This window comes from Rhipicephalus microplus, chromosome X (genome assembly GCF_043290135.1).
Source record: "Rhipicephalus microplus isolate Deutch F79 chromosome X, USDA_Rmic, whole genome shotgun sequence".
Taxonomy (NCBI): domain Eukaryota; kingdom Metazoa; phylum Arthropoda; class Arachnida; order Ixodida; family Ixodidae; genus Rhipicephalus; species Rhipicephalus microplus.
The window spans coordinates 170499299-170522864 of record NC_134710.1 but is presented as its reverse complement, the minus strand read 5'-3'; the positions used below and the strand labels follow the sequence as shown (position 1 = coordinate 170522864).

Genomic DNA, 23566 nt, shown 5'->3' with positions numbered 1-23566 from the left:
CTGAAGGTTTAGGAAGAAATCCTTTGTTTCAAGTCTGCTATATTGCTTGCATTCACGAAGTTATGTTCTCAAATACTTCACACAGAAGGAAAAATGTTTTACTTCCTGCAGACACGGCAAAGAGAAAAAATACGACCTATGAATACTCAAACTAAGGTCAAGACAAAGCTTGTTTTGTCCAAACATAAAATTCGACAGTTACCGTATATCATGACCGATATATATGTTCTGAGGCAAATCATAATGGTGGTTACCAAATTAATTATAACTACCTGAAGTAATCACAGGTTAAATGTGCATTTAAATTCATAGGCCCCTGAAGATTTTCACATTTCACCCATTTCACATTTCATCAGATCTTTTAAAGAAATCGTGAATTTCCAACTGCTTCTTCGCTATAGGTATGTGCCTTCAGCACAAAGCTCTGTAAAACAGTGAGAGGCATCACGGTTTACCATGCACGTACTTTGTTTTAAACATTTGTTTACTAGCAAAGCCTTTTTCCTTGAAGGCCTGAGCTGCTTATTTTTCATTTTTATACTGTTAAGATTATATAAGCATGCAAATTTTTAAATAGCAGTGGGAAAGCAGCAGATATTTTCTGGTATGGAACTGCAAAAAGTTTGAATTAATCTAATGATGGAGTTAAAATTAGGAAGCTTTTAAGGGGGAACGAAGCAATGAAAATTATCTTTGTTATTTATGAAGCCAAAGGGATGAAATTCGGCATGCAGATGTCATGTGTTGTGCTGATATCACAACTGAAATCGGTATTGAGCTATCTAACTTTTGAGTTACAACACTAAGTAAGCTCTCATTGTCATCTCAAAATTAATTAGCTAATTAGACACAAATTTGTCAAAAATTTTGCATAAGGATATTCAAAAGGGTCCATTTTGTGTGGTAATGCCATTGGTTCATTTTTAATATTTAGGTAACCACACAAACATTTTTTTTGTAAGTATCCTGGACATATTGTCTTACCAACATCTTTTACAAAAAGCCAATTACAAAGTCTGTATGATGTGCACACAAATATGAACAGCGTTACGGCACTCACCAATGTCTCACAATTTAAGTGCAGAAAACAGAATTACTATAGCTTAATTTATTGTGAAATGGCACAGGGATGACTGATAGCAACTGCTCAAAAAATGAAAGCTGAGAAAATGGAGCTCAAAGAAATTGGAGCTACAAGCAGATAAAACGGAACTCGGAAGGAGGCTTGCTTTATTTTTCATTGGAGAAATGCAGCATTGATTCTATCTTGAGCTCCAATCTGTCCTCTTTATAATGATGCCAATATGGTGCCACTGTGCTAAGGGAAAGCTTCAAATTTGCATTTTGCTATGCAGACTTTTCACATAGCTTTTGACGACTGCCCACCATTAAAATGCTTGTTTCTCAACTTCTACAACTTATTTTGGTCTAAAATCACACTATAATGTAAAACATGCTCTCAGGATTACAGAAAAAAATTATTGAAAAACTGGACATTTTGGCCAAATTTACAATTGCCATTGCCACGACCCCCTTATATACATTGGGGCCAACCAAAAAATTTTTAATCTTGTTTGAATTTGAATTAACTGTGTGTGTACAAAAATTAACTGTACAGAAATTAACTTTACACACACACACACACACACACACTCATTAAGTATAAGAAAAACCAATCAACTGTACAGAAATTAACTTTACACACACACACACACACACACACACACTCATCAAGTATAAGAAAAACCAATCAACTGTACAAAAATTAACTTTAAGTTCCTGACAACTTTTTCAATGATGGTTCACAAAGCACTGAAGTACCTGCGAATTGAAACATCAGGATCCTTCAGGCAGTCCAGGATAGTATTGCGGTGCCTCTGAACTGCTGTGTAGTCTGCATGCACTGTCCGGAGAAGGGTATTCAGAGCCACATAGCGAATGTTCTTGTCCGTGTTGAGGAGAAACCTGCCCAGAATGTTTACCCCCAATATCTGTCAATAGAAAGTAACTAGTGTCAGAAAAAAATAAAGCATGAAACGCCAGTACATTAAAATGTGCACCCTTGCATCAAAGTGTACATACATTAACAGAAGTGGGATCAAAACTACTATGAGAAAATACAGTCTATGACAATAAATCAAATCCCAAAAGGGCAGCAGCAATTAGTTCTAGTACATGTTGACAAAAAATTAAAAGAAAGAGCTGGAAAAAGCTATAAAATGCCATAAACAAGATGTCACACAGCAATTTCATCACAGCCCTAGCAAATAGCTTTTCAATAGTTTTCTATATACATTCCAACAACCCAGAAAAATCTAGTACGGCTTCGATGATTCTGCTTATCACTCCACCGTCAGTAACCACAGAGAAATATGCTTCACTGATACATTTTAGAAAACCTTAAAAACAATGCCAACAATGAATCAAAATTTCGTGCTTAGGCAACAAAAAGGACTTCATCATTGCCCAACTATGGCTAAATGACTGCTCTGCTTTCCCTTCAACCTGTGTTTCAAGGACCATTTGTGCAAACACAAAAAGAGTAACTATAGAAATGCATAATGAGTCCAAGCTTTCAAAAGTGTGACTTTTGTTTTGCATAAGCTACATCAGTGGTTCTCAGCCATGGATGTGTCGTGGACCCTCTGTGGACTAGTAGAAGCAATGGGGAACCCTTTGCAGCAGAGGGGAGGGAGGCGGAGAACGTCAGTAAATTAACGCAACTGGAGCGTGAAACATGTGCCTTTACTTGCTACCGAAAACATCAAACTTGCCCCATCACTTCATTTTGAACAGTTCATCAATACGCGACACAGTCCCACTCAAACAAAGTTTAAGCGCAACTGTGCCACGTCACGTTTTAAGCACGCCGTTTTTTTTTTAAGTGGGTGAGGGTTTCACGGATCACACAAATGGCTTCGCAGACCCCTTAGTGTCGGCGGACACCCATTTGAGAACCACTGAGCTACATAATAACTTTAATGAAGCAATTATATTGTATACAAAACAGGTAAAACACCTGTGCATATGCAAAATGAATTACTTATAAAATTAAACATTGAATGTTGATAGCACATGCACACAAAAGCTAGGTACAGGCTGGCAAATGTGAGCAAATTCCTTCAAAAAGAAACAGCACACAGCAGGTAGAGCGCTCAACAAATGAAACATGATAATCGGATCATGTGGGGGCCAGCATGTTTTATATGACCGATTAGAGCCGAGTGATTGCGCAGGGGTCAAATGCTGTCGCAATGCTGAATCAAACTCTTACTTTAAATGTATACCAGAGCAAACCAGCTTTCAGTTCCCAGTACTCATTTGCGGAGCGAAAAAAAGCACAGGTTTCCATGCAGACGGATTATCCTGTTTCATTTGTTGAGCACAGTATATTACACTGCACATGATTTACACAGTACCTTTGTGCTGAGTAAATTATCTTTATACCTTCAGCTTACTTTATCAAAGACTACATCAAGCATTTTTCATTTAGTGTTGTTCGTAGACCAATCTCAATGAACGCCAAATGATTGGAAACACAGGATGATATCTATAAGGTTACAGAGCATCCAGAATACATCAGCACAGTACAGAAGCCCGACATACAGTTAATAAAAATAAAATCTTACTTTCTGGAGTGTTTTTGAATTTAGAATTTAATGATATTGTTTGCCAAAGTTACAGTAATTGCCATGTAAGAGTAAGTACTAACAAGTTTAAGACTAAATGCTGACATATTGTAAACAACAGAAATTTACTAAAATAAATACTTTTTTATTTTCTTTTTCCATAACATAAAAACGAACTAGGGACTTGGGATACAACTCAATGTTGCTGATTGCACTAAATGAACAATGCTAGAGAAATTAAATACATATATTTACTATGAAGGCATGACCAGATCCCCAAACAGTTAAAGGGGTCATGAAACGTTTCCTAAAAACTTTCAGGTATGTACGTATTCGGAATCCTGGCTGTCCCTTCAGTACTATACCAGAATTAAATACATCATCTGACCTTATTTAAAAACTATCAAACCACAATTTCGATTCCCCAGCCCACGTTCCACTTGACTCTACAGCTCACGTCATGGCAAGTCAGCCGATCAAAAATCTGTCATCTACAAGACATGGCGACCCAGCGAGGCCTGCTGAGCCATAGTAAACTGAGGTTCAAAGCATCATACTATTTTGGACTGTGGTGCCATAAAGATATCATGCACACAGACCATGCTGACCATCGGACATTAATACTCGCAAAGATAATTACACTGCTATACAAAATTTTAAAATGAGCCTTCACTTCCTGTGCCCACATGTATCGCCCTGAATTGAAAAAGTCCACATGAGTGCCCCATCTGTTGGAAACTGCTGGAAGCTAATGCAAGAGCTTTTCAGACACCTCTCATGTTCATTCGTCAAGTAGAATGCAGTTGGCTTTTAGACTTTAACCACACCTCTAAATAATCACTGCAATATTTTTTTTGTTACTTCCTTGCTTTCATATAAATTTGTTTTTTCATTATTGTAGAGCATCTGTTAATATGATTACAATTTCAAATGTCTAGGATGACGCCACCTTGCTAATGCTTATAGCAACCAGCAGCGACGAATTGTCGTTTTCAGATTGCAAAAATTTTAATATTTCAAACGGGCATTACTAAATGTAGCCTGAATATTGTGCCGAAATATTTAGGAATCAGCATGCCCAATGCTTAATGAAGCAGTAAATATTACTACCGGAGAGCTTCATTTTCTTTTTATGGCCCCTTTACAAGTTCTTTTGAGATGGTCACTGCTAAATATACATACTCTGAGTCCACTTTCCGATTTGATGTCCATTATGGACAGAACAGACTCATACAGGATAGCATTGCCCACATTCTTGCTGGTCTCAGTGTTAGTGGCAACTTGAGCCAAGATGTCATTCATGGCCTCGCTTGCTTCAGGGTCATTGTGGCCCAGCAGTCGTAGCAGTCGCAATATTTTCACCTGCAACAAAGTTTCAGTCCTGTTTTACTGCTGTGCTTCCTGGCCCTAATAAATTGGCACAGTTGTGCTAGCAAACCTCTTATTTTAAAAAGGCACTAAGGTGAAACAGTGACTTGGTTTACAATAATAAATTGCACTCTGAGAACTCCAACGTTAGTTTCCCCATCACAAGTTTTTATCAATACAGAAAAAAATAAAAGCTAAACTTTCATTTTTCAATTTCCCGCCCAATAGTGACGGTGTGCATTTTGCAACACATTTCGAGTCCAGCTCACGAGAGCGATGTTTCCCAATACTTGAGATGGTCTACAAAAGCTAAAAAAACATTTTGAAGCCTTTCATGTCCGAAAGACAATATAAATAATAATAATAATATCTGTTGGTGTCTAACATGCCAAAACCACCATATGATTATGAAAGACGCCATAGTAGAGGACTCTGGAAATTTTGACCACCTGGGATTCTTTAGCATGCACCTAAATCTAAGCACACAGCCTAAGCATTTTCAGCTACATCATGGCCAGGATTCAATTCCGTGACCTGCGGGTGAGCAGCCACTGCCTTAACCACTAGACCATTGTGGCAGGTCATGTTGGAAGAAAAGAGTCTGCCAGTGTCAGTGACACATCGTAGTGTATACATCTTTGATTGATTGATATGTGGGGTTTCACGTCCCAAAACCACTATATGATTATGAGAGACGCCGTAGTGGAGGGCTCCGGAAATTTAGACCACCTGGGGTTCTTTAACGTGCACCCAAATCTGAGTACACGGGCCTACAACAGTAGTGTATACATCTGAATTGTGCTTTAATGAATAGCTCTTCTGATGATGTGCTAATGTCATGCTCACATGACACTGGGCATGCCTAGAAGTTTTCTTTGATTTTGAGCCCTTGAGCGTTAATAAGCCGTTCGTAGCTGGTGCTCCTCTGTCTCTTCCCAGTCTCTCTCTCTCTCTCTTTTCACGCCTCAAGTTTTTTTCATGCTTTAAGTTTTGTGACAGGAACACTATGCTTAGCAACCATCATGGGAAATAGGATAACAAAACAGCATCATTCTGGAAGACACTGACAAACAGCGCACTAAATCTCGAAGGCAGTGCAAGTCACGCGCGCAGAATGTGCATTAAGCTGCTTGTCTACAATATGGTTTTTAGAGAAACAAACAGCTAATTTCGAGAGGAGGTGTTGCCTTTTCCCCTGCTTTCTAAAAATGACATGCTAGCTAACCTCTGAAAGAAACAATAAAACCAAAGAGAGTGAGACAAAATAGAAGCAAGACAAGTGCGAAGACACGCATTAACCCCATTCACTGTCTCTATTCTATTTCCTTGAAGTCTTATTGCATAGAGCTTCATACAACAATACCTAAAGAGAAGTCTGGCACATCGATTATGTACTCTCATGGCAATTATGCGAAGTACAGGCTTCAGATTGGATTGCGTTAGCTAGCGGTCTGTCTACGGATCTTTTTCTGCATTTTCAGTTTTGTTCTTAGCGAAGCGTGGGTAGTGGGCAGTGGGCCGCGGTGCAAAGCACTGAAGCAGTGCCTCTGTTGTTCAAAAAGGCTAAAGACCACTCGGTCTGAGATTCGCTGCAGTTTTTTAGCCTTACAAGTCTTATTTGACAGTTTAAGCTAAGTGTATCTATGCTCACCATTGAGCATAGATAAAGCGTTTCATGCCAGTGCCAAAAATTACACCGAGTTCAGGTTTTTTCGTAAGCGGGTCTGTTGTTTCCATAAATAGGTAACACATAATTTCGAGAGAAAAATAAAGGTGTTTGTTTTCAAGTGTTGTAAAAAATAATTCATTAAATCTTGATGCCAAATCTGGAACGCTATGGCAAAGCAATGCATACCCTTGTAATTAAATTTGCTCCGGTTTCATTTCTACCACCTGGTCACAAAAACTTTTTACAATAAAGCTTGTGAACAAATGAATGAATCAAGTTTCAATTAGATATAATTTTTTAGTACTTTGTTTTACACTTGGCAAACAAGCGTCACGAATCTTAAGAACGCGATCCATCTGAAGCAGATCCGAAGCCTGTACTTCCCATAATTCCCATGGGAGTACAAACGCCACTGAGGGAGTCCGCGTAGACGCTAGCACCAGATGCCCCTCTAGGTATTATTGTATGAAACTATATACCTCATCGTTTTCTTTACTGCGACTAGTATTCTTATATTCAATGTCCCATGTGACACTACCTTAAAGATATGCCTTCAAACCAGCAACCATTATCTATTGTCGATAGCAATTATGGTTTTGTTCACAGTGGTTGTGGCAGACAATAGTTTAATTGTGACACAGCCCTCAATGGCCACACAAATCCACGATCCCCATCGATGGTGTTGATGAGGAACATGAAATTCCGTCCGCAGTGGTTGAAGTGAGTAGGATGTGTACACACTAAACAAGAAGGCAGGTTAAAGGACTAGAACTAACCATTGGTCAAAATTTAGTTGTGTTGTACCACAACGAACACGTAGTGGCAAAAAGTTTTTGAAATGGTGCCATAATAGCAAATAGCAGAGTTGTAAGCGTCTGATGATGAAGACACCACTCTCGCTTGTTTTGCTCTTTCCTTTGTTATGCTCCATCCATTTGCTGGCCTATCTCCATCATTCGCCAAGCAACTCAAGTAAGAACAGCGAGCGTGCGTGCCTGCTAGCAAACAAATGGGTTATTTTTTTTAAGCATCTACTGCAGGTCACATCCCTCATAACATTAGTGACATTATGACCAACGCTGTAGCTACCAAGGAGGCTGAGAGAGGATCATGGTATTTTTTTTATTTTGCAGCATGCCCGCAGCGCTTTCACAATTGGCAATGTTGGTCACGTTTGCACTTCAACTCTATGCACATTTGCTTGAAAGGTATGTCTCTTTGTCCCACAACAATAATTATGATCTGGCTTGTTTGCTTGCTTGCATTTCATTTCTTAAAAGTATCAGAAATGCTCTGTCATGCTGATAGCATGGACATTGTTTGTGACCTCACAATTCGGGCTAGTGGTAAAATATGCCTCAAATGATGACACGGGTCTAGTGCACCGGCCACACTGCAAAGGAAGTGTCAAGGCCTTTGCCACTTCAAATACTAGTGAGTCGCACAGTGACAAGTATTACAGCTTCTGCAGAGATTTTACATAAAATAAAACAGGCATTACATCACTGTCACAAGAATTGACAATGACAACAGCAGCACAGCTACCTGTAGTTTGGCATGGCTCCAACTGAACATGTGCAACAATTCCAGTAGCTCCTGCAATGCCCCTTAAGATATAAAAAGCACAACTTCATTTCTGATAGATGGAGCATGCCACCATTCAGTGCAGATTACCATATTATGAATAAATGTAGCAGGATATAGTAGGGTTCGCATTCTGACACAATTTAGCACAAATGTCGCAGTGGTAGCATCACCAAAACCAGCACAGAGCATTCGTGTCCTTCTCTTCAATTGTGGGGTTTTCCAGTTCTGTCCTTGCACATACAGAGGCTTTAAAATTCTTGCAAAAGCATTACGTGCATTACCAATACATACTAATGTCCCATACTGATTGGATTCCCAGAGAAGGCAAGCGGGTTAGGGGGAGACAGAAGGTTAGGTGGGCAGATGAGATTAAGAAGTTTGCGGGTATAAATTGGCAGCAGCAAGCACAGGACCGGGTTAACTGGCGGAACATGGGAGAGGCTTTTGTCCTGCAGTGAACGTAGTCAGGCTGATGATGATGATGATGATGACTGATGTCTTAAACGAGCACTCAAGAAAGCGCGCGCCTCGAGTTCTAATAGCTACGTGAAAACCAGACACCACACAGGCGCGACAAACGCCAGCGTAACGAAGAAAAAATATCAAAGGATGCCGCGCGGGCGCCTCTTTCCCCCTCAAAAACGCCGCCACCACGTCAATCAACCTCCTCGCATCTATCGCCGAGCAATCTCTAGAAATGTCGAAAAGCAAGGGGTGAGTTACTCCTTAGTTGCGTCACGGGTCCTGGTGTTTTCGAGAAAGGTCCCACTCCTTCCCCAGCTTTGTCTGTGCGGTGAGCAGACGAAACTTCAAGAACCCAGGGTGAACGTATATAAGCAAGCAGTGGATGGTGGCGAAGAGAAGATGAAGTGTGTTTTCCACCTGCGGGCGAAGGCTTGTCTTATAAGCAGGAGATAAGTGTGTGTTTCATGCCAGCGACCGAAGACATGTTCTGCAGAAACACCGCGTGAGTGGCCGAGGTGTTACTGGCGAAGAAGTTTTATTACTGAAGTGCGGTCAGTGGACGACGCAAGAATTTCCTGGAAGAGAACCTCGTACGCAGCCAGACGAGGACCCGCGCTGGATTTTGAGTGTTTTCTTAAAAAGAAGCATTCAAGCTTTCTTCCGAGAACTTTGTACTGAATATGCTTGACCGATATAGTTTAGTCTATAGGTGTCTTGGTTAGTTAATGCATCTGATCGCATTGTAGCATGTGTTTTTGTTTATGCCTGTTGTTTTGAGCGTTCGAGTATCTTGTGATTGGTGTCGTATTGTATTGGATAACTGCCGAGTGTACATGTTTGCGTGTCGATTGTTCTGCCTTATCTGAGAACATATTTTCGATTTTGTTATCAACTCTCAGCTCTGCCTCGTTCTTTGGAACACAGCCGGCATTTGCTGGCCCACCAAAAGGACCGCGCTTTCGTGGTGCAGTTCGGGGGACCAATACGTCAGCCCTTGAAATTAGCTCGGCGATTGCCTCCTTATTAACAGGACAGGTGACAACTGAACGAGGGTATATAGCATTGCTGTGTGTATTAAACAGCTGCAATACTTTTATCCCCTGCAAAAGTATAGCGCTTTGCTATACCAAATGTTCATCAAGACTTTCAATATCAACAATGCACTTCTGCAAGTCAACTTCAATCAGCACTGCAATTACTACTCACGTAAATAGAAGCATTCATGCAAACAAAACTGTTTTTGTACATATTGCCAAACCATGCATTCAAACGTAAAAAAATCTTACGAGGGCCTTATGTACACTCTAATGATGCACTTTGTTGTGCTTTAATGCAAAACATGCATGCCGGGTGTTAAAGCATACAAATAGCGGTAAGAATAGTCACAAAGCTAAGCACGCTAGTTGTGCCTTACACCTACGATATTGAATTATAAAAATTTCAGAAATCTCGAATGCCCTTGAAAACAGAATCCTCAATTAAGAGGGTATTCAAAGACTTGTACACACCATGCGTATGGCCCGAAAAAGCTCGGCCTGAAAAATCAAGCACAAAGGAAACCTAGCACAAAAAAACAAAAACAAATATCACCTGAATGTCATGCAAAGAAGGAAAAGAATGTACATTGATTGATGATCGATTTGTGAGGTTTAACATCCCAAAACCACCATATGATTATGAGAGACGGCGTAGTGAAGGGCTCCGGAAATTTCGACCACCTGGGGTTCTTTAACGTGCACCCAAATCTGAGCACACGAGCCTACAACGTTTCCGCCTTCATTGGAAATGCAGCCGCCGCAACCGGAATTCGATCCCGCGACCTGCGGGTCAGCGGCCGAGTACCTTAACCACTAGACCACCGCGGCGGGGCGAAAAAAAGTTAGACATAAAATGTGTATGCGCATGCTCAAGAATGGCAACACCATAGCTTTCTAAGCGTCCCATGTCATATTTCTGCGAAATAACTGAGGGCTGGCTAGTGCATGCCCTTCCACTGTTATGGACATGGTGAAACATACCTGAAGAAAGGGGTCACTGACGCCACAGACATCGTGCTCAGGAGAATAGCCAGCCATGATAAGGTTCTTCAGAATCCGCACCAAATTGGGCACCAACTGCAAATAACAAATGCAAAACCCAAATTCCTCAGCATCTTACCAATATTAACACCACTAGTGGAAATAAAGCAGAAGCATGCCTACAGCTTTACCAAGAAGGTTAAGTAGCAATGAATCCTGTTTTCTTAACACAGTTTTTTTTTCTGTTTAATATTGCCATTTTATGGTGAGAATAAAAAATAAAAACCACCTGGCTTGCTTAAAAAGTGCCGCACAGTTACATGAAAGCTGAAAGAGCAGCATTTCTAGAAAAGTAGTAAGCTCTCCTGGGGCTGCTAATACAGGTACGCTTGCAAGGTACCCAATATGGCATAAATTAATTTTTGCACACAAGGAAGCACCCACTGTGAAATTATTCATCATTCTGTGGAGAAGCAAGGTACCAGCTCTGCTTCTGCAAAACATTATGTGCACTTTGTTGATACAGTGGCTGATGAAGATGAATTTCGGTTGAGCCCTTAATAATGGGCTGGAAGCATTCAATGACCCACTTGTTATGTAATTGGTATTGTCTGATGTCTGGCTGCAGGATTCCCAATGTGTAATGCCTGATTATTTTACTCTTCTACCACGCTACATTACACATGTTAACATGATTCCTTTCCAATATAATACCTCTATAGGATATTGCAACGAAGCTTCGAGCACCGGCATGGCTCTATGATATTAGAATACTCGGCTGCCATGGAGAGGTCCTAGGTTTGAACCCATTCCATCCTAGATACTTTTCCTTATTGCTTTTTTTTTTTTCCTTATGAACAATGGTGGTTACAAACATCGGCGGCGTATAACTAAGGCGCCAAAAACAGCCCATGCTGTGATCTAATAACAGCTTCCACTGAAAAAACCTTTGCAACAGTGCTTCAAACCAAGCACTTCTATAGCATTAAAATGAAAATAAATAAATGATTGTTTCCCAGCATGCCACATCTTGATGTCTACATGCAACTGAGGCCTACAATTCAAGAAGTGCAAATTAAGCAGGCTGGACAAGTAACGCCATGCAGGAGCTGTATGCAACCGCATATTAAAAAATGAGAATGCCACTTGCTGAAAGCACAGATAATGATGCAAGCTCACACAATTACATATAACTTTTTAATTGAAGCACTAGTACCAAAGAACACGTTTCAAGTACAAATGCAAAACTAGTAAACTCCATGTAAAAGCACATTTATGTGCATTACATAGCACCTCTCTTTTTGTTTATGCTTTCTAAAATGAAAAGTCATCAAAATGACTATGTAAGGATTTAATGCATAAGCACAGTAATTAAGAAATCCATTATTAGCATCTGCTCCTCAACATGCAACATGCATAGCTTAATCCATTAATCCTAATAAGGGCATGATTAAGCTTGATTTTCCATATTTCAATGTCAGTAATCAAGCCAATAAGAAAATTGGCTAGGCACGTTTAGCATCCATGAATAGGTCACAAACCAACAGTACACTGCCCTATGTGTCCAATGGTTTTACTATAAATTGCTAGCTGCACTCACCAACCTATGCGACTTCTGCATGCATGCAGCAGTCAAGGTGTCAAGAAAAAGATAACACAAACTGTTCTAGCGGTACCTTTCAGAATTTAGAATAACTTTCGTGGTGAAGCTTTCCCAGAAATTTTATTACGTGAACACTAGGCTTCCCTTTTGTAACACACTACAGCTGTGCATTGGTATGTTTATAACTCAAATCCTCACTTCAATAAAATTGAAGGCAAAGCCCAACTTATTTTCTCATATGCCTTACCTGTTGGACTGGTTAGCTGACATTTGATTGATACTGCATGTGGAGGGGGTAAGCCAATGCAAGATCAATTCCCCCCCTCCGCCCAACATGGGCAAATAAATCAGCACAACAGGTCTCAAAGCATTTCATGCATGCTCTGATGATTGCATATGATGCTCACGGGCACATGATAGTGTACCATTATGAACAACACAAAGAAGTTCTTTACATTGTTACACAAAAATAAGAATTGAACAAATTTGAGAAGCCTGCCATTTCTCAGAGCATCAGCAGGAATCTCTGTCTTCCGAACGCTCAGACAACACACACACACCACCATACCACCATTATCACACAATCAGTCCCTAGGCATGCTATATGGGGTCACAAATATCAGACAAAAGTCAATGAAATGATTAAATTCAATTTTTTTTTTCTCATCATTCGTTGCAGTAAGTGCCTAATCCATGTAATAATGAATGCGTGACTTCAGCTCAACCACAAACAAAGGTGAAAAGAATAATGAACAAAAGTAGTCACCATAAGCTATGATCTAAGCATGAAGTTTTCTACTAAAATTATCAGAGGGTGCTCTTTCTTACTAAAATTAGTAGAGGATGCTCCGGACAGAAATTGCTTAGCAAACAGGAGAATGATGAGCTGTGCTCTCAGTAATATTGTCCTTAAAGCTTAGAAGCAATAAGACAGCACACATGCATAATTACTATAAACTTGCATATAGAATGCAATGTTTTACATTACATCTGAATGTTACAGTGCTGAATGTTACAGTGCTGATTGTTACAGTGCTCCATTGAAAATGAGAAGGTTGTGGGATCGAATCCCAATCATGGAGGCCACGTTTTAATGGAAGAAAAGTGGTGGAAGGCCCTTGTACCAAGATTTAGTTGTGAGTTAATAGGAAAGGAAGTGGGCTTCAGTCTTTTGGAGCAGCTCAGGTAGCAGGAATGATGCTGTTTTGGAGCAGCTTTGGAGCAGCTCTGGAGCACCAAAAGATGTGTTTTGGAACGATGAACTTTAGTTCTGCAGCAGCTTTCTAGGGTCACACATAACTGTTAATTAAATTTTTTGCTTTCTGGTAAGCACAAAAAATAAGTGCTTTTTAATTAACATTCAATGCTGATGAAGCAGCCAGCCTTACCACAAATTGAATGTGTGTGTGTATGCGTGTGTGTGTATAAATTGAATGTGCGAATGTGTGTATGCACACATGCATGCGTGTGTGCGTGTGTGTGTGCATGTCTGTACACTAAACTCAACATCAAAACTGAAAGCGCAGCAACTCAAAGAAAATACATAAGCAACACTTTAGATAGTATACAAGACCTCAGACGAATTAAAGACATTAATCCTGAACTAATGCAACGTTAAAAATCTGATTGAAACAGAGCATCGAACATGAACATTGACTGATTGATTGATTGATTGATATGTGGGGTTTCACGTTCCAAAACCACCAGATGCGGTAGTGAAGGGCTCTGGAAATTGCAACCCCCGACCTGAGGTTATTTAACGTGCTCCAACATGAACATGAATAACAACTCAAGAGAGATGAGCTACTAACACTTTCCTACTTTACTTAAAACCCATCAAGAATATAAGAAAACACGAATTTAAAAACTTATCTTCCAGGTCACTGAAGAGCCACAGCCGACATGAGAACCACAAAAAAAAATTAGATGCGCTAGACGTGCCATTGCTAGACGATGACGCGGAAAGTTTTTGCATTGCGTTAGGAATTATATATGAACACTTGACGGGTCTTGGCCGCTGACGCCATGTTACCCGTTAAATGCAAGCTGATTACATCCTCCATGGGCCGTTAGTTCTAACCGCCGGTGAAATCGCGCGAGCGGGGGCGACGAGTGCTGCTCAAGCAGAAATTAAACGAGGCAGCCAATCTCTGCCACTCAAAGTGCACACGCGATAGCATCCTGCCGCGTGTTGAACCTTGAGCGAGCATGAAAAGAAACAGGGAGGGGGGGTCACTCGGGCAGCAGTTGTGAACTTCGATTCCGTGGGCACAGCCAGGATTGCTGGCACACGCGCACTGCTTCATCAAACATCAGCGCCCAGCTTGGACACTCTTCTACGTGGTGCACTCTCAACGGGAAGAGATTATGCGAAGAGCATTCCTCTCTGTAGCGGCCGTACTTTTTCTCTTACACTACTGTTTTGTACAGTTACGCAATATCGTATGGGGGGGGGGGAGGGGGGGCAGTCATGACGTTGACGAAGGCAACAGTCACCGTTTTGATGACTGAGATGCGAAGCAGCTCTTTGCTAGGCCTGTGTTTTGTTGTCTCCGTGCCAACGCCCGCACCGCGCTCCCCTCATTGCAGGTGTTGGGGCAGTGCCAAGTAGGTCCCGCCTTCCCTCGCAGTGCATGATGACGTCGCTCTCTCTCACGCCTGCCGCGCCACATGTCACCTCTCTGTTGCTTCACCCTCTCCACTGCTTGCAACGTTCAAGCGCAAATTGAGTGAACCTTTCAGCTCGATTATCTGCGATAGAGAGGACATCGGAAAGCGAAGCTGCTTCGCCCACTGAAACATGTGCTGAAACGATTTCCTAACCTTGCCGTTGCCGGCGTTGCGAGGGTTAGTAGAGCAGATTGAGTTCGCCAATGCCGACATCACGCCTGCAGCACCGACGAGGCACGAGCCAGGGAAGCTGTACGCAAGCGTTGGCAGTGGAAGACCAATGACCGACGAGACGCGAGCCAAGGAAGCCGAGCGGTAGCGCCGACAGCGGAAGCCGGGGAATCCTAGGTGTCGTCGTTGTCGGCAACGTTTCAAAAGCGTTGCATGCCCTCAGCAGAATCGCCATACGCAAAGCTGCTGCTTCGCATCTCATCAGGGATCCCTTTAGGAAGATTTCATTAATTTTTATTTGGGTGCCCGGAAAATGAAACAACACTCAACCAGCTATACCAGCTGCTGTTGACTGCTAGCGGCGAACACTGAGCGTCGGCCATCAATATTTTCCCAAGCAGTGAAGCGTATCAGCATTTACATACATCGGAGATTGTAGTGTTACCACTAGTGGCCGCGTAAGTTCCAGAACAAAGTAATGTAAATATTGTGCGCGTAATCTCATCGAAAAGTTCCAAGATTAAATAGATGGTTTTCATGGTGATCGGCAGCTGTTACACGTGTAATGGGGGGGGCTGTCACAAAAATAGAAAGAAGCGCGTGCGGCATTACATCACAATTTGTTGCTGTTGCAGTGATCATTTTGCTGGTTAAACTTACTTATTTCAGTCTTTATGGCTCAATATGGTTTCCATCACACAGCGCGCGCCGTGATGTAAGGTTGCTCAGCAACGGTGAGGCGAGTATGACTGATAGCATCGCTGTTAAAAGATAGAGTCCCTTAGTTGATGAAAAGACCCAGCTAAATTTCGCGTTGCACACACACATTGGCTTTTACTTTCTTGCTTTCTTCTTTAGGGTTTAACGTCCCAAAACCACGATATGATTATGAGAGACCTCGTAGTGGAGGGCTCCAGAAATTTAGACCATTTGGGGTTCTTAACGTGCACCTAAAAATCTAAGTGCACGAGCCTTAAGCATTTTCGCCTCCATCGAAAATGTGGCCACCGCGGCCGGGATTCGATCCCAGGACCTGCGGGTCAGCAGCAGAGTGCCTTAGCCACTAGACGACCTGGCAGGTCTCAGACTGCCATTTGGGCACAGCAGGTCAGATTGGCGCAGAATGGCTGAATCAGCGCAGGACTTCCACCCCTGTTAAGGAACCACAGGTGATTGAAGCTCCAGCCTTCCCTCATAATCATGCCATGATTTTAGGATGTTGATTGATATGTGGGGTTTAACGTCCCAAAACCACCATATGATTATGAGAGACGCCGTAGTGGAGGGCTCCGGAAATTTTGACCACCTGGGGTTCTTTAACGTGCACCCAAATCTGAGCACACGGGCCTACAACATTTCCGCCTCCATCGGAAATGCAGCCGCCGCAGCTGGGATTCGAACCCGTGACCTGCGGGTCAGCAGCCGAGTACCTTAGCCACTAGACCTGGTTTTAGAATGTAGAATCTTAAAAATTATTATTATTATAATTATTATACAAAAGAAGGCATGCAAAGCCAAAAGGATGGAATAGGTAATGCGGAAGCTGGCTTAGACATTCTTGAAGCTCCCATGCACACCAGTACCAGATTTCCCTCTTGAAATTTATTGTAGAAAACTAGAAAACTCATGGAACACAGACGAAACTTCCACAGACCCCACAACTTGTAGGAATCGGTTTCACGAGAAGAAGTCGGCAAGTAGTCGTCCATGCTGCCTGTGTCGCTTTGGACAAGGCGTTATGAGGGTGATTGACATGTTTTTGTAAGTGTAGTAGCTGTGTGCACGTCATGAGCTTACCAAGCACATTGACTACACTGGCGTTTAACGGGTCACGAAACATCAGCACTCGCATTGGAGTACATATGTCGGTATTTCGACAAGGAGGTGGACTTTACAGTGCGATCCCACATATCCCACATAACTTTCATTAGCGAATTCTTTTAGGATCGAGCAACACTTGAACAGAGTTTGCTTAATCATAGAAATACAGTCATGCTTATCACACTTCTACAGAAGTAGAGCCAACACTTAAACAACCATTGACGTTAGATCTACATGACGCCAGTATCGTAGAGAACATATTTAATGTATATTGCTTTGTTATAAAATTAGATAACCAGCATTGCAACCCCAACTGGCGTTGGACTGATATTACGCCTGCATAGGATCTTTTTCAGAAGCAGTTTAAAGACCAGGTGTTGCTCTGGGATAAGATACCTCGCTGCTATGCAGAATGCTTGGGTTCGATTTCTGCGTGGATCCCAATATTGATTCTTTGCATCTGTGAAGTCAATGCTATCTTAGTCGGATTTACTTAACACTCTATCATTTAAGTTACCAATCTGTGTTCTCGCCATTCTTACGTAGATATAAATTGTCCTCACCTGTGGCACTTTTCTCGTTTAGCTTGTTTGTTTAAGTAGTTGCTACAATAGGAGCCAGTAAATGTTTGCTGTGTACTGCTTTAATCTTGTTCGCTCGTTTGTTTGAAACCAGACTACCTTGCCATGAACTGTTGGCTTAGTAGAAAAGGAGTAGAGGGCATCAGACATGTTGCCAACCTCTCCCGCACACACACATTGAAAAAGAAAGAAGGTGCAATAGTAGTCAAAGTCATTGACAAAGCACAGTCTGATGTAATGCAAACGCGGCTGCCGATTGAGCAGCGCCCCTGGTTTAACACACTGCCAGGTGGCTGACACCTTGTTGGAGTTTCAAAATACTGCATCAAACAAGTTATAGCAGTGTAGTCTTTAGTTAACGCAGGTGCTGAGTGTTGTTTTTATGCAAAATATTATACTGAAGGAATTTCAGCGAGGGCACATGCCTGCTGTAACACCTTCTGGGGGTATGAAGGCATGGTTCACCACAGCCATTTTAGACTGAGATAACTAGTTAACGCCATGGCCATCCTCTGCTCAGGTAGCTTTTAAATTGAGCTCGTTTCTTGCTCCACTGGCCTGCCTACTCCTAATGAATGGTACATACACACTTGCATTCCCACACAGCACCAGAGTGGAGCAAGTTGTTTCAACTCCCCACAAACACAATCCAGTAGCATTGAGCCACCAGATTTTTATCAATTCAGCACAATATGAGTGTACATCTCCATTCCAAACTTTAAAAAAAAGGGTTTAAAGCTGCATCAAAACAAGTGACAGTATGTGAAGGTTGGAAAGAATATGGGACCACAGCACTTTTTTATTATTTTTTGGGGGGGGGGGGGGGGAGAACAAAATCGCTAACTTTCATAGGCAATGTCTGCAGACTTTCATGGAGAAAGTCAGTCTGTGCTGATTAAACTGCACACAAAAATGGAAAGGTGAATTTTCCGTGTAAGCAATACATGAAACCTCTAGGTGACAGTGATTTCATGCACTGCATTGCAGTTGAAATCTCTCGTGTACAGCCATTATATGGCTGACAGGCTTATTTTGAAAGACTTGCAACAGTCAAATTACGAGAAAACTAATTTGTATTTTGTGGCAAGATGACAGCCTAGCCAGCTAATAAAAAAAATTTTCTAGGACGATGAGTGGCCAATAAAACTTGAAACACTGCTCTGTCAACCACTGCTGACTTCGGTAAAAACACAGAAACTGAAAGCCACTGGAGGTTAAAAGCAATCAACTTAAAGAGCCCCTAAATCACCATTCACATGTTCACATTCTCAATGACCCACTATATGTACAAAATTTCTCTATGATAAATTCTGGTGGATGTGGCAGCTATGTAGCGGCACAATATAGCCACAAAATGCAATTTGGTGCTTCTCTCCATGCTTTTTTTGCCTCTTCAATGTCTCTAGTGACATCAGCACGGTCGTGTGTGATGCCAACCGAATAAAACTATACTCTGTTTCACAACTTTGGTTCAGCACTATCAAAGCTATGGGGTATAAGAAAGCCGCAGGCACAGTGAAACATAGTCTCAGATATAAGTGCCTTGAAAATGGTGGGGTACTGTTTCACCACATCAATACGCGATATGTTTCTCATCACATTCATTTCTTACACATTTAATTATTTGTGTCAGTTACAGATCGACATGGCAGCCCCCATGCAGACACGACCGCCCGCTTCGATCCGAACTTGCTCCTGCTAAACGCCCATAGCGCGTTTATGGTGAAATGGTGAAATCAGCCATCGATTTGTTTCATCTTGCTCTGAGGATGAAGCATCACGTACGTTTGGTCGTTATTAGCGAGATATGCTGCTTGCTAGCCGTATCTAATAAGCCTATTGCGCCGAGGCCAGGGCTTGGGCTGTGTCGCCAGACCAAGAAAGCTTCATCTCCAAATATCAGACATGCAACCTCGCACAGCATTCTGCATGCATCGAATGCTCTTTCGGTGAAACAAAAAAAAAATATAAAAGAAGCATTGCAGCAAGAGACGAGAAAAAACACGTCGACAGAGAAGCAGTCATGTCATAGCCACAAAGTGAAGTTATCTGCGGGCATGAACGTCTACCGATCTTCAGTAGAGCCACAAGTCTTGTTGTTAAGACGTCAAACTTCCTGAAGTTGAAGTGTGGTAGCTTATTTGACAGTTTTACTTACTTTCTAAAGTTAATAAATCACCCATGTTACATGCAATGAGCCTGCAAAGACAATTAAGCGAGCAGACGCCGTAAAGACGTTGAGCAGATGACACGGCACGGATGAATACATGTGGAGGGGCTAATTGCCTTTCCTATTGGCTGGAGGCCCTGTAGCCTCCACAGGGCTGAAGGAAACTTCTGAAACAGAGTTAGTCAGTTTCTTGGCCGTCAAGAAATAACTGAAAATCAATTACCACTTCTTGGGAATACATAGTTTTTGCTGCACTGTGGAGCACATTTAAGGAGTGTAGCGACGACAAGTGAGAGATCACGGCAACCACGTAGCTGTCGATTACACTTCCAACTTCCTATCAAGCCACCCGATAAGACACAACCTGGTGAATCCAACAGAATATTAAGTCAAGGAAAGCATAGGGGACAGTATGTGTTATTTTAAACTGTAGTACAGTAATTACGAATAAATAGATATAAACTAAAGTGGACAAAAAATATGTTTGTCGTCAATTGCACCAGAACCCACAACCTTCTATGCATCTGAGACCGGAAAGGTTGTGTGTAATGCCTACAGGATAAAACCAGTCTGTCTCCTGATTTATCCCAACAACGGCAAAGATGAAAACACTGCAAGCTTCTGCATTTTCAGAGTTTTTGCAAATGTGCATGCACGCACACAGACACACGCAAACACACAAAGGATTACCCCCTCCCCTTTTTTTTATTGGTCTGGTGGTCCTATGCGGTTGATTTCCCACATAGTGGGTGGCATCCCAAGCTGCTATGCTACTTTGTTCTTCCGAATATCGAGCCAGAACCACGGTTGTACTAATTCTTGGTTAAAACATTTTAGGTTATTTCAAAGTCTTATGTTAAAATTTAGATGTTGCCCTTTGTGTATTCAATCATGCTGACTATACTACATTGTAGTTATGACAAGCCACTGAACTGTGTCGCAGTTTTGCACACAGTTCCTTTGCAAAAACAGGGAACAAATTCAATCTGAGTTGCACTGCCACTGTTGTGGAAATGTAGCCAAGGGCCTGACTAGCAATACTTGAAATTTTTGTAAAAATGATGTTTGATTAGTTAATCACCAAGACACAATGTACAATAAGAGGACAAAAAAGACAAGCACAGGATGAGAAAATCGAGATATAAGTCAGCCTAGCACTTGACTGTCTACCATACTCATGCATATATAATGCACACCTATTGGAAGTGGCACTGTTTTATGAACAAAGCGAGACAATCAATTCTTTCTTTCTAATATATCTAAATACTTTTAACAAACATGCAACAATGAGAGAAGTGTTCAAGTAAGACATCCAAATGAACAAAAACAAATCTGCTACTGCTGCATCTCAAAAAACGCATGTCCCTGTAACATAAACATCGTCCAAGCTACCATGCACAAATGTGAAAAGCTAATTTCTGAATCCCCATTCTCACACACACCTTTTTTCCAAGCTACTTCTGAGAATTCCCTTAAGAAATCCCTGCAACACTTTTGAACTTGTTAATTTTTCACAGTCGCTAGCTGACAGTATTCTAAATATAGATATGTTCAATGCCAACTATGATCTTACAATATCACTTGCTAGACTGAATGCCTTCTTTAAACTAAATCAACATAACCCCCACTATTGTGCTCACTTTTCCACAAGATTTAACAACATGGATATTGAGTATGCTTCTTTAAATACCACAAATAAGCTGTGCCTCTGGAAAATGAGAAATTTTAATAATAGCTAACTGGTACCATATGGTGGCAGAGTAGATTAACCACTACACTACTACAGCCTTAAAGATGACCAGATAATGAAAAGCTATACAATATTGCCATAGACTATGGTAATAGAAAAAAAGATTAATGCAATGATTAAGAGCAGCTTGCTGAATATCCACTGCGGTATATAAAGAGATGCTAAGCATGAGGCTGCACATTTAACTGTTAGCCACGGTGGCTGGATTTAGATGGGACAAAATGCAAAATGTGTTGAGACTTAGGTGCATGTTAACCCCGGGTGGTCAAAATTAATTTAATATTTCAGATTACAGCAAGCCAAATAATTCTACTGCAGTTTTGGCACAGCAGGTACTCGGAGCAAAGTGCATAGCCTTTGGAGTGCAACAGCAAGCATGACAAGTTGTCCAACACATACAAGACAATATCATTTTGATTGCCGAAAATTCTTTTAGATCAGTGCATATGAGACTTCTTGTTATAAGCCTACTTAGGAATGTATTTCTGATTACCAAAAATATACCGAACCTTTCAGAGAAAGTGCTGCAGGGTCGCATTACACTGCCAAGGTTGCAAGTGAGTCAAACCACAGTCCAAACTGCTGTTTAAGATAAGATTTAGCAACTTATCTCTATTTGTGCAACCAAGGTGCCTAGAGTTGTGAGAGTGAGAAACCGTTACAAAAGGAGGCATGCTTACAAAAGCAAGCAGGCATATCAAAAGTTCAAAAAGGGAACCAGATAAACAGAAAAGCCTAAGGTGTTATACAAAAGGCAAGGAATGAACAAGTTGTAAAAAGCGATACCTCATTGTACTGTTCCCGTCATAATGGCAACGAGAGTGGTTCGAGGATGGAACAGGAATAAAAACGGGCAAAGGGAGCAAAAAGGGAAAAGAAGACACCACTGTCAGCGGTAATTTTTTTGAGCAAAGGTCCTTTGAACTAAAAATTTTATGAACCACTTACACGATGTAACCAGAAGTGAACACTCTAAAAGAGGCATTAAAGACCACTTCAAATACCATAAGTCACTAATATCACACACTTGAATGGATGCACACAATTTTCTTTTATGTTTTGCCATTTTTTTCAGAAGAACACACCTAAAAAACATGAAAAAAGCAAAACATTGACACTAGATACATGTTTGCCATTTTTTTCGAAGTTATACCTACAAGGCATGCATTCTTGTTATTCTGTGACATATGAGAGTTTTCAAGAGCAACTAGCGATTTTCTGACCAAGTCAAAGTAATGGAAATTCTAGCTTTCTGAGAAGCTGCTGTCCCATGCCTTAGAGTAGAAATGCTCAGAAAAATGAAAACAAATCATATGACGATCAAAAATCCATACAAAAAGTACGGCTATACAGCATCTACTTAAGTGTATGCATGCACAAGCTTTGCTGCATGGCAACTTTCTACATAGCGTATACAAGATATTCCGGTGCATGGTAAGCTCTGCACAATGTATAAGGCAGCTCATACTTGACTGGTAATTAATTTCATCGATCCTAGAGCTACAATGTTAAATGTCGCTATCTAATATGTTCTTAAAATACTAATATGAGAGTCACAGTTTGTTTGCCAATGTTTTTAGCATTTTAGTCGTTTACCACAGGCAACAACTTGAGTGGCCTGGATAGCTGGTAGCATCTGCTGGTGGAGAGATGAACCAGGTAAGCACATAGCACAAGCAAATATATTCTGCTTCACTGCTAGTGTCAATTTTTCCTTGAGGTGTAATTCTGAATTCGTTAGATGTAAAACTTTTCAATGTTAAGGAGACTTGGTGAAACACACACGACTGTTGTCTTATTGATGGTCCGCTCGTTGTGTCCCTGAACACCTGTATCAGGCCTTCCTTCAGTTCCAATGATGTGCTTAGGCTGACGTCACACACAATGTGGCGAATAATTGTGAGAAACCAAATAGGTTATTTTAGATAACTAAAATAATAATAATTAGTGAGCTATCAGCGCATCTCTCAAGGCTGCAATTTCGCATACTTGATGAAAGTGTGTAAAAGAACATACCCAGCAAATTTAACTAAGATTCATTGACTTCAAAAATTCATCGAAGTT

General features: G+C 41.2%; 1 protein-coding gene across 5 annotated transcripts in view; it reads right to left on the bottom strand.

Moving 5' to 3' along the window:
* Positions 1-23566, bottom strand: part of AP-1gamma (adaptor protein complex 1, gamma subunit) — a 154125-nt gene that overhangs the window by 76601 nt on the left and 53958 nt on the right. For all 5 annotated transcript variants that reach the window (XM_075878193.1, XM_075878195.1, XM_037428585.2 and 2 more), the window contains exons 6-8: positions 10737-10832; positions 4812-4991; positions 1822-1991 (exon numbers count right to left, since the gene is read on the bottom strand). In XM_075878193.1, coding sequence (XP_075734308.1) covers positions 1822-1991; positions 4812-4991; positions 10737-10832 — 446 coding nt within the window. The remainder of the gene's footprint in view (positions 1-1821; positions 1992-4811; positions 4992-10736; positions 10833-23566) is intronic.